The sequence below is a fragment of the Molothrus ater genome, chromosome 5 (assembly GCF_012460135.2).
Source record: "Molothrus ater isolate BHLD 08-10-18 breed brown headed cowbird chromosome 5, BPBGC_Mater_1.1, whole genome shotgun sequence".
NCBI lineage: Eukaryota > Metazoa > Chordata > Aves > Passeriformes > Icteridae > Molothrus > Molothrus ater.
The window spans coordinates 67621595-67634032 of NC_050482.2; the positions used below are offsets into that span (position 1 = coordinate 67621595).

General features: G+C 44.5%; 1 protein-coding gene across 1 annotated transcript in view; it reads left to right on the plus strand.

The window, feature by feature from the left end:
* Window positions 1–5549: 5549 nt before the first annotated feature.
* The window catches only part of CACNA1C (calcium voltage-gated channel subunit alpha1 C), a 416820-nt gene continuing 409931 nt past the window's right edge, over window positions 5550–12438 (plus strand). The window contains exon 1 of the mRNA XM_054514808.1: window positions 5550–6069. Within this exon, the coding sequence (XP_054370783.1) occupies window positions 6021–6069 (49 nt within the window). The 5' untranslated portion in view covers window positions 5550–6020. The remainder of the gene's footprint in view (window positions 6070–12438) is intronic.

A 12438-nucleotide genomic window follows, 5' to 3' on the forward strand; every position in this document is an offset into this window, starting at 1 on the left:
AAGATTAGAATGGTAGTAAACTCTCAATTTTGTTGTGTAAACTGTGGCAAGTATCTAAGATACACTCAGAGTTTGCATGGTTAGTTTCACCAATGTAGGCTGATTGGATTAAAATTTCATTTTTCATTGTACATCACCTTGTAGACTTTATAAGTTCATGTCTTGTTTAACGAATTATTTTAGACTAGCATTAACAGCAACAATTTTTCTTTCTCTCCCTTTTTTTTATAATTGGCAGAAGCTAATGAAGCAATGCTGAGTTTAAATCTTTGTGTCAGTATGTAACTAATCTAGATAGACTTAATTATTTCTTATTTAAAATAGACATGGTGCAACACTTTTTGTTAAGTTTGGGTCTTTCCCTTAAACTTTCTGGCAGAAACACCAAATTTTTCCAGACAATACTTTTGTATTTAAATTCTGCAAGGTGTTAAACTTTCCTTCTGGCCAGGTACCCATGATGATGATGGCATAATGAAAACTGCTAAAAGTTCTTTTCAAGTCTGATAAGCATAGCTGCATTTATATTTTAACATGGGACAAAAGCCTATTTTGTTTTGTAGGGTGTTTAAGCAGTTGTTTGCTGTTACACCTTAAAATTGTGCATGGATTCCTGCAGTGCTGCACAGTAATCAGACATCAATCCCCTGTTTACAGGGATAAATGGTGACTTCTTCCATTCTACAGCTGGAATTAAAAATAACACTTCTGCCACCACCCATTGGAGTCATAGATCACAGCTGACAGCCTGGATAGCCAGTGAGATTTGAATAAAATCACACTTTCAGACATCCAGGTTACTCTCCAGAGGCTTCTGCAATCTGGAAAACCAAAACCTACTTGAAGGCCATCAGTTTCATCTACTTCCTTTTTCTTCTGTGTCTAATGACCATTTATTCTCCTTACTAGCTACTTTCCTACCCAGCAGTCAATTATTTTTCTTCCCTTTTTTCCCCTTAAATCTAACATTTTCTGTCATCTACCAATACTAGGCCTTAATATGCTTTAGTGGGCCATACAACTACCTTGATGATCTTATAATTTCCCTTCTAACTTTTTGTAGTTTCTTGACAACATTTAAATGTAAATACAAAAGCTAATGACTGAAATTTCAAGGTCAAGTAACCTCTTCTTTAATTTGAATGTGAAAAATACAGCTAAATTTCCAACTTTGAAAATCAATCTTTTTCACTGTATAAAATTTCAAAAGTACCCCTGTGTATGTAACTGTTCCAGATTTTAAGAAATGAAAACACCTAGAAATTCTGATCATCAGTTTTCTGCTTCCCATCCATCCCAGACTTTTTTTATCTTGGGAAAGTCTCCTGTGTTCTAGCTAGCTGATAATTTTGAAATGTCTGCGGTTTCCTGACCACACTTTGATAGATAGGATTATCAATTGCTTTAATTTCAATTAAAATTAGGAACCAAGAAAAGTCAAAGAACATTTTTATAAATCTGTATTCATAGGTCCAAGAAGGTAATTTTTTTTCATTAACAAACAAGTGTGGAGGATGGTGCAGTCTTAGATGATACATAGTTCAAAAGAATAGAAAATAACTGGGAGAACATTTCTTTCCACAGCAGTCCTGAAATATGAGGAAAATGTATTATCACCAATATTTCATTTAAAAATATTTACATTGTAGTTGTGTAATACCAGCAAATTCCCAATACTGATATTTTACTGTGTGTGGACCAACAATGCACTCCTGTCAGAAGTGACAGGACTTGTTAGGAGCATCATGTTCATGCACAGTGATTCTTTAGTGTGCTCAGGCTGTTGCTTTAGGCTGGAATGGTCATTTGTTTAAAATAATATCCCATAATCTTCAGTGCAAGAAAGTGCAGATTCTTATGGGAAGCCTTCTCTGTTTGTTGGCAGAGGTGCAAAACGTAAAATCTGTGGGGAAAAAATAGCTTTCAGCAAAGTAATACAGAGCTCTGGCACCAATTCTCTGAGCTGGCCCTGGAAGGAATTGCATTTGTGTTGTGAACATTAGTACCATTTCTGGGATAAAAGTGCATTTCTTTTCCACTTTTGAATAATTTACCCTTTTCTTTTAGAGTAGAAGGCATTGCTGCCAAAATAGTGTGAGCATAATCTACTGCAATTAGACAGCCTATGCAGCAGGCCCAGTGGAAATCCTACATCATTTTCGAAATTTGGAGACTGCTTAAATGAGCCTTACAAATAATGTTATAAGTTATAAAAATAGTTCAGTGCAGAGTTTTTGCACACTCTGGTCTGCCTTCATCCCGTTGCTTTCCAGCCCCATTTGTTCCATACAGCATGACAGTAACTCCTCCTTTTGGAAGCAGGGAATGTTCTCCTGCACAACCTGTTCAGGTGATTTCCGTTCTGAAGATGGATGCAGGTGCCATACTGGATTTTGAAGTTGTTGTACCCAGCACACTCTTTATAAGGCTGGATAACAGGGAAGAGCTGCTGTATTGTACATGGAACAAAACATTCCTGGCATGAAAAATGAACTTGCATGTTCACAGTGTGTACCCTGCAAGTCATTTTTTGACACTTTACAACTTTAAATAGCAGTTTTTCAGGAATCTCTGACTTGGTGCTTTATATGGCCCTCATCACAACTGTTCTCAGAGCAACTGGAGAACAATTATTCTTCTTGTACCATCACATGGGATAGAAAATTTGTGTCTCCACCTTATAGGGGCCTAAGGCTGTGAATATACATTGATCACTTGTCCAGTCTATCATCATGGGCTTAGGGGAAGTCCACAAGCACTGACACAGGCCAGTGTGGGATAGACACCCTTGTGTCTGATCTTTGCATTGTCCATCTCACCTCCAGATCTGCTGGCTGCCATATCAGGCAGGGACTAAGAACTTCTGAATTGGTTTTGTATTGAAATAATAATTCTTTCATAATTTTCTTTCAAGGTGATCTCTCACTTGTATACTCCTCTTTGGGTGTGTCTATGGGGATTGAACTCTGAAGAAGGTTAATTTTCCTGTTTTCTATGAAGGTCAACACCTCAAGTTCTTACCTGATGGAATCTATATTAAATGTGCCTTTCAGTAATCGCATTAAGAAAAAAAATCTTACAAGCAGCTTTACTTCAAATGCCACCTCTTTACCAAGCCTGTTTTCATGGATTGCATCATCTTTGTGTACTTGGACAGTGCAAATACTTTATGGGAAGTTGTGGTGTTCACTCTTAGGCCACCTGATTCATGAGCAGGATCTTTCCATCTTAATCCTACAATCAGTTTCTTTCCACTTCTCTGTATAGGAAATTATTTTATTAGAATTGCTGAGTAAGGAAACCTCAAGTTATAGTAGAATTTTATTTATGCTGGAGAAATTAATGCCAGCTAATAGTGTTGTTTCTTGTTATATTTTTCTTTGGTATTTGATTTTTGGTAATTGGCCCAACTTGTGTCCTACTGTGGGAGCTTGGCAGAGAGAGAGAGGGATAAAGAACGGAGGAAAAGATTTGTAGGTGTCAGAGACAGCTTGTGTATGTGCCTGCATACATATGTGAGCTGGCAGAAAGCAGAGCTATGTGGATTTTAACTGTTTAAATAATACTGTACATTAATCTTCAGCTAGCTGAGGATGTGACCCAAGAAATGCAAAAGAAACATTTACAGGTGCTCCAGCAGTGTTTGATTTCTGGGCAAGGGTGATCAGGGTGTGTTTGCTTCCCAGGATACCTTGTCCATGCAAGGGTGAATCATGCAAGGCTCAGTTGACTCATGGATGGAAAAAATGGAGTTAGAACAACTCAAAATGGCAAGGATTTGTGGTCACAAGAGGAAAACAAAATGTACATTTACACAACAAATGTAGGCAGTGAAGTATCTTCTGTTCAGTCCTTTTTATAATGGTGAAGAGAGGACTTGACTTTTTTAAAGGAAGGAAACTTGAACTGAAAATGAAAGCCAATATATTGTCATTTTACCTCTAGCTGAGATCTTGCCTGATCTGGTAAATTAAATGGGTAAGTGCATGTGACATTATTAGAGAAAAACTAGGCAAGAGAGGACAGAGTATTTTAATTGCTCAGAGGAACTCTTCCTCCTGAGTCAGAAGTAAAGCTGTGCCTCTACATGCTGTCAATGGCAATATGGTGTTGGTTAATTACCCTTTGAATAGCGTCTAATGCAGAAGTTGTCATGATCAGTGGTTATTAGAAACCAAAATGACCTTTATTTAGGACAAGTGATTTGGCTGCATCCAGTTTTTGGTAAGTGCTTTACATCTCTTCTAGTTTTTCTTGTAGTTCCAAATGGATGTGTTGTGTGGTGGTTGGTTTGTTTTTGTTTTTTTTTGTGGTTTCTTTCCATGAATCTGTTAGCTGGTGGTGCTTTCTATAATATTGAGTTCCAGCTGAAAGACAGCTCAATTAAAGTGGAGGGGAGAAAGCCTCATGTAGAGATGGATATTTGATACTGAAAGGCATCTGTAGAGAAGACACTAAGTTTGTTCAAAAGTATTTCTTTTATAGGGGTACTATGAATTGTAAACACTCTTTTTTTCCCTAGTTAAAATGGAAAACCACTTGAAAGGAAATAACCACGGTGTTCTAAGCTCCACAAATAGTATTGCATGCATGTGATGTTAGGTGGATACTTGGCTATGGTGAGAATCTACAGTCCTGGGTTTGCACCTAGGGCTCGGTATTGCAGGCGTTCACCTCCGTGCATGGCAGAGTGGTTCAGTTCTTTGGGTTGTGTCAGTTTCTGCAGTGGTTCTGAGGAGTGTTTTAGGACTCTGCATATCTTGTTTAACATGGCAGCTCGGAGAGTCCAGATAGGTTTAACATGTACTGCATTCAGTTCGCATTTCATTTTAAAGGAGTCGTTTTCTCTCTCTGCGGAGGCTTCAATTATAGAGGGCCAAATGACAGGCGTAATTAAGGCAAGTGGTGGGATACCGGCGGAGCACTTCGGCGTTTCCACCAAGGATTTTGCAAATCCTAGCTTGATTAATCTCTTTAAACATCTGTGCATCCTCTGCTCTGTGCAGCTCACCCCTGGGTACCTCTCCCTTCGCCTGCCTGCCTGCCGTGCCTGCCCGCCCGCGGGGGCTCCAGCGGAGCCGCAGCCGCTCGGCTCTCGCACACCACGCCAGCGGCTTCGTGCTCCTTGAAATGCAGCTCACACTCCCGTTCCGTAGCGGCACCGCAGGGCAGAGCCCGCGCTGTGCGGAGAGCGGAGCGGCGCCGGTGCCGCTGCCCCGGCGCGGCCCCCGCCGCTGCCCGCTCCGTCCCCCGCCGCTCCCCGCTCCGTCCCCCGCTCCCCCAGGCAGCAGCCGGCTCCAGCTCGCCTCCTTGACGTCATGTCTGTGGCGAGCCTTCGGCAGGCGCAGTGGAGGCAGCAGGCAGCGTGTTAAACTTTCAGATCAAGTCCGGCGTTCGCCCAGCGCCGTGCGCGGGGAGCTGCGTGCAGCCGCCGCAGCTGGAACATCTGGAAGCGTTCAGTGTGTCTGTCTGTCGGCGAGAGGCAGGGAGCGGGGAGCGAGCGCGCTGTGAGGGAGGGGAGGGAGTAAGGGGCTGGGACTGTGCTCTCTTCCTCTGCAGAAACAGCTCCCTGCCAACACAACGCGCTCAGAATGGCTTTGAAGAGGAGGAGCAGCGGCGTTTGAACATCTCCCCTTTTTTTTTTTTTTTCTTGCCTCGTCCTCCTGTTGTTAATCTTATAGTTGGTGGATTTTAAAAAGACATTTAACCCTCAGAGGTTTCTCCTGGATGCTTTTGCTTTTTTTCCTTTCCCCCCCACCCCTCCTCTCTTTTCCCCCCTTCCTGTTCTTTTTTATGGTTTAACAGCCAGAGGTGCTGTGCTAAATTCTTGGAAGGGGCCCGGATGTACTGAGGATGCATTGCAATTTCACTAAAGGAGGCAGTAGTGGAAAGGATCAGTTTTTGGTGTTTGATGCAATAATGGGAATCAGGTAATAATAAAAGGGGAAATTCTGCAGCTCCATTCTTCCTTGAATTTTACCAAGCCGATTTTCGGAGGGATTATTCTGGACTCGTTTTAAATGGTCAATGAAAACAAGAGGATGTACATTCCAGAAGAAAACCATCAAGGTAAGCCTGAGATTTACCTCCGAGGACCTAGCAACCGTTCCCTCCCCTGCCCTTTGTCCCTTATCTCCCGGCTCGGCTCGGCTCAGCTCAGCCGCCGCCACAGGCAGAGGACAGCCTTTGACACCGGGCTCCATTCGGAGCGCACAGCTCCCCTCGGCCGGGCGTGCTCCGGGGAGACCCCCGCAGCCCCTCACAGAGCGGCTGCTTCTGAGGAGAGCCCGGGCAAAGAAAAGTTCCTTTAAGTCGCCGTCGTCGCCTTCTCGGGCGAAGGGGCGAGGAGGGGGCGGCCGGCGCGGGGGCTGCGAGCCGGGGCCGGGGGCTCGGGGGAGCCGCGGGGCGGCCGCTCCTCCGTGTCCAGCGAGGATTGACTCGCAGGGCCGCCGCAATTCGGGGATCTTTCCCAGTTAAGGTCCTCCCGGGTCCCCCTAAGCTCCATCTGGGTACGGCTTCCCGAGGCACCGGGAGAGGAGCCCTTCCCTTCTCTTACGCTATTTCCAATCTCTCACACGAAAGGGGAGGGGAAGGGAGAATTATCTGTTTACACACATGTGCACCATACATGCGCTCATGCTGAGAGAACCAGGGACACCGGGGGTGCCTGTGTTGAAATGAAAGTTGGGTTTTACTCGGGGCAGTGATTTCTCGCCGGGCTCCTCGCAGGATCAGCCTGCATCATGGATACCAACCCGTGCTGTTGCTCCTCGGCATTTAGCAAATGTCCCCCCGCTATTCCCTGTAGTAAAACTTTGTTTGTCCAAACTCCAGAAGCCTGCCCCCGCCCAACCCCGATGTGCCGTTCCTGAAGTTATTTTTATCCCGTTACCTGCATGGTGTCACCCCCTCCCCTCCCTCCCTTCCCTCCAGCCCTGGATGCACACACACACACACACACACACACGTCGGTGTTGCAGAGCAGGCAGAGCCATTTCCTCCCCTCGGCGAGGGAAGAGCAGCGCTCCGCCGGGAGCGAGCGGCTCCCGGGGTGTCTCTGTCCCCAGAGCAGAACCCCCAGCCCCGGCCAACTTCTCCCTCATCGCCCCCTCCTGCTCCCCAGGGCAGCCCCTCCCCTGCCTCGGCCGGCCACAACTTCCCTGCCGGCAAACGCGTTTGTCACCCGGCATCCAACACACCTGCTCCGGGGGCGAGCCTGCCCCGCCGAGCCCCCAGGTACCCCCAAACACCTTGGAGGTGCAGCTGGGGAGGGGCAGCAGCGCTGTGGCAGCCCTCCATGGTGGAGGGGTAGTGGGGTTTAGTGATAACACCACCCTCCTTCCGATTAAACGCAGATTAAAAAGAATAAAAACCAGCCAGCACCCCCCACCCCGAAGCACTCCATCGAAATGAGGTGGGAGGGGAAAGGAAGCAGCCCCTGATCCGGAGTGCTCTTCCAAGTGGGAGCGAGTCTGCAGCACATGTATTCAGCAGGCATAATTGGGCTGCTCTTCCTGGTCCAGCGCTGATAAAGTGGATGAAGAGCTCAGCCTCCATAGCAATATGCCAACGCTATGGCAACCTAAATCCAGCTCCCTCCTTATCAGCTGCAGTGATTATATAATTGGAGGAACAGTTTTGCATCTGTCTCTTGATGCGGATTGTCATTACTCCCAGGTGAAAGAGCAACTTGTAAAGCAAACAGAAAATCAGCCAGGTGGAAGGGAGTTCTGTTCCCTGATAGTGATCAGGTTGCCATTTATTTACAATCTATTTTTATTTTATGCAAACAGCGCCTGAAAGGTTAAATTGATCAGTAGTCAAGAAAACCTGGTGGTGAGGAGATGGGAGCAAACCAATCACAAGGTGGAATGGAGCCATTAAAGCAGCCACAGATTGCCAGTTGCAAGGTAGTGATAGGAGCTGGGTAGAAGATGAAGCCAGGTCTGGGATCCTGGTCTGCTCCTCGCTTCTGACATGCAAGACTGATTTAGATCAGTCCTTGCTCTTGCATCCTGCACAGTTGCTGGCATCAAGGTGAATGTTCCAGGTTCTTGGTGGTGCAAGGCAAATTTTGATGTCTGTTCTTGAGGTGTGACTGATGTGAGCAGGCCTCTGCTGGCAGCTGCTGCCTGATATCAGGTTTGATATCAGCCAGCCCCTTGTCAGCTCACCTGAGCTCACACTCAGCTACCTGGGCAGCAGGAGAGCTGCTCCAGCAGGGCTCACTCAAGGTAAATAAATGAATAAAGTGTAGAGAGGCCATTAGGTACATTGTGAGGGCTGTGTGGAACAGGAATTATGCTTGAAAGGGCTTTGCTGGCTTCTTAACTGCCAGCTTGGGTAGGTTTGTAATAATGCTTGCTTTACACTTCTGGATGTGACTAGGTATCCTGAAAATCTTTGGCCTTAAAGTAAGAATTTCCTGGTTCTTTTGGATGCTAAGCCTACTGTGCTTTCATTACAGCCTCCTATTGCACAAAGGCAAGTAAATAGTATGTTATTTGTTGATGCTGAGACACAATGCTCATTTTTTTGCTACACAATGGAGTATATTTTTTTAAATAGCAATTATTCACTGATACAGCTTATGTTTGCCTAGAAAATGACAAAACCCCACCCAAGAAGCGCCAGCAAAAGCTTCCAAAACTAACTACATCACATCTACCGCACACGTGGGACTGGGTGGAATCCTAGACGGGCATCTACAGTGCGTTCCCTCTTGACACGGTTGAAAACTCGGTGTTTTGAAATAAGATAGAAAACGGGTGTGCAAGCCCACGTGTTGCAGCCCCTTCTGGGGAGGGAGGGAGCGCAACGAGCCCGCCTGGCCCGGGGGGGCTGCTCGGGGTGGCCGGCGCTGCTCGGACGCGCTTTAAATTCGCCCCGCGCTGGGCAGGTGCGGCAGGGAGGGAGGCCAGGGCTCCGCAGAGGTTTTGCTGTGGTTTTCAGCCCCGGGGAGGGGAGGGCAGCAGGGTCCCCGAGCCTCTCCCGGAAGGTGGCACTGCAGGGCCGCGCAGCCCGGGATGCTGCGGGCAGCCCCGCTCTCCGCACGGAGAGAGCGCGGTGCCTATCCCGGGATAAAATTCGTCAGGACTGAAGAGCCCCCGGTAGGTCATTTATTCCGTACAGTAATGATCCTCTGAGTGAAAAGCCATTTTTCCTGAACTAGCCTGCCTTCAATTTCAGATAATGCCTTTGGGCTTTGTCCTTATTGCATATTTTGAACAGATTCCTACCTGCTGCTTGTAGAAAGAGAACCCCCTCAGGTATTTGTCAACCATAATTAGGTCTTCTTGCAACCTCCTTTCCTAACCTGCACATACCCTGTTCTTGAAATGTTTCCCTGTAAGACACTCTTTTCATAGTCCTTGTATCTCCTGTATCTGTTAAATTAAGAACTAATTAGTATACCCTTTATTTCTCGGAAGCCTATTGATAGCGAGAGGGTCAAGTCACCCTCATACTCCCTGATGCATTTTCTGACCTGAAATGAGGGTCAAACCCTCAAATATTCCTCTTAACTTTGCAGGTATAAATAGAGATGATTGTGTACACTTCACAGCTGATTTCAGTTGAAGAGTTGAAATCTGTCTCATGCTGTGCTACAAAGTAAAGCCATTGGCTATAGGCACTAGAATTTATTGGATGTTTGCTTTAATTTTCTGCTCTATTTTCAGAATATCAATTTTGTTTCCTGTTTGTTTTGGGGCAATGCTTTCACGTGTAGGAGAAGCCACGCTCTTTCCACGGGGACAAAGTGACCATATTAGCAAACTTTATTGTAATTTTTGAGTATTTGCTCTTGTGCTCTTGCTTTGCTGTAAGGCTTGGTCAGAGTGGGCATTAGTCATGGGGCATAAGGAATATCTCTATGTGGTCTGAAACAGCTTATCTTCAGGATTTTTGGAGAAAAAGAGTCTGAATCACTGTTTAAAGATGCAGCACTAGAATTCCAACCTCCCCTGATTTAACAATAAACATTTGTATTTATGAGGTGTTATCTTCTGCCCCAAAGTACTTTGAACTTTTGGTTGGTGTAAGGCATTTAATTCAATATAATGTGAAATAGCAGTGTAATATAAAAATATTTATATTACACTGCTATTTCATGTAGTGTTAAGTAACAGTACTTAAACATTCTGCATAATACAGTGCACTGCATTTATTTGTGGAAGTTGCCAGTAGAGCCTTCAGAAAAGGATTTAAGTGCTTTCAAGCATTTCCTATCCTTAAAAGGAGCATTTAGGTGTCCTGCAAAAGGCATGGAATTTAAAGTATAGACTTTTGAAAGGTTTTCTTTGACAGTATCTCCAGTCACAGAGACCAGTCTTGGTTAAGTCATGATGAGTGTTCCTGCTGAGGGGATCTTGCTGGAGTTTGCACTGCTGTCCTGAGCACTGACCTGGTGTGCTCTCTGCAGCCAAGGCCCCTTTATGAACCCCGTCTTGCTTGCATCTCTAATGTGTTTGGGGTTTCATCTGAGTAATTCACTATAGCAGACACGACACAGCCTTGCCATGTGGAATTAATTTATCCCACTGAGATACTTACTTTGAATTCTTTGTCCTCATCTTTTTGTTTTGTTTCCTCAAAACACTTCAGAGAACATGTTCTGTGACTGCAGTGCTGCCATATGTACTCAGTTTTGGCTTACTTTGTTTCAGTTTTGTGGAAAATAGTTCTACATCCATGCTTAAAGTAGGGTTTACCTGAATGGCAGTCACTCTTAAATTTACTTCTTGTGTGTGTGTAAATTGTCGTTGTGGCCATCAGCTTGCTGGGAAGTGTCTTGTTTAACCCTTTCTGGGAAATAATGAAAGGAACAGAGTCATTCAAGTTCAGCAACAGCGAATAGAAGAGCTCCTCTGAGCAAGTGTTCTCTAAATTTATTGACTATCAACCAGCATAACAGATGTGACTGCATGCAGTAAAAGTCTCTCTTAAATTATTGAACACAACAAATCAGATCAACACCAAAGAAGGCTTTTACCAGTGGCAGATATATGCTTTACAAAACATAATGTTATTAAATGGTTCAATTGCCTATCTTTTTTTAAAGACTGTATACAAACCCAGTATATTTTTTGTCAATCATTTATCTGAAACACTGGTTTTATTTAGATAGTGGGGATGATAGGACTTTGAGAGCAAGTGTATTCATTAAAATGTTTATTACTGAATTTCAGCATCATTAATTTTAAAAAGAGAAAATGCTATTAAGGGTTCAGACATGTTGGTGGGTGGCCACTGAACACTCTTCCTTTTTCTGATACTTCCTCTATTACTTAACATAACATTGGAATTTCTTCTTAGTAATATTATACCAATGAAAGTTAAAAAAATTACCATTTTTAGAAATTTTCTGTTTTATTGGAGTAAAAGCACCACTGTGCATTTAAGCTATGTCAAGCTTTATTTTTTTCCTCAGTTTTTCTTTTTACTTTTTTGGTTTTTTTTTAATGAGAGAGAAAGTGCCAGTCAGTCTTCAGAGCAGAGTGATGGGCTCGTGGTGCTCCTGGCAGAGAGCAGGTGTGGGTTCAGGTGGTGGATTGGTCCTGTTGGGATCCCTGATATCCAGTAGTGAGGTTTTACATCACAGAGGCAACTGTTGTGAAATACATCAGGGTGCAGTTGATAATACGTATAAACCCTTCTCTGAAAGAAAAGGAAGAATTCTGGAAGAATTTCTGTCAGTTTCTGCGCACTTCTCGTGATCATGAGAATGGAATAAACTTCTTTAAGAACTGGTGGTGGTTTCAGGATAGGTCTATTCCAGCTGGAAGAGTCACAGGTGTCTCTGTACCATGTATAGAGATTTCCAGAACAAAAGACCTGGCTGAATTTCCTCCAGAAACCCAAACACAACATTAAGCATTATGTGGTTTGGATAGGTGCCTTTGCTGGTCTGTGAGAGAAGTGGGAAGGCAAAAAGAAGAAAAAAAAAAAGGAGAAAATGCTAATATATGTGTTGTAGAAGGTGACAGAAGATTTGATGGGATCACATTTTGTCTTTATTTGGTTAAATTGGCAGTTGTCCAGCTAGCAAGGTTGAGTTATTGCAATCTAGAGTTGAGAGATTATTAGCACAGTTCATCCTCAGGAGGAGATGAGACTGGGGAGAAGTGACTGCTGATGGCTTTGAAGGTGGGCTGCTCTCTCTGTCACCTTCCCAGGCATCCTTCCCAAAAACACGGTTCTGGGAGCTGCTGCTCTCCCTGGCTCAGGTCTCAGTGCCAAAATTGCATTTCTGGGAAGCGAGGATTAAACAAAATGGTCCTGTGTGATGGGAGGGAGCTGCTGAGGCTAGGCTGGGCTGCTCAACACCCCACTGCAAACAGGTTTAATTAAAGGGGTTGTTCAGGGTAAATCCTGAATGTCTTTGAGGATGGAGCTTACCCAAACTCACTGCAGCGTTTCATTTAACTCCCTTCATAA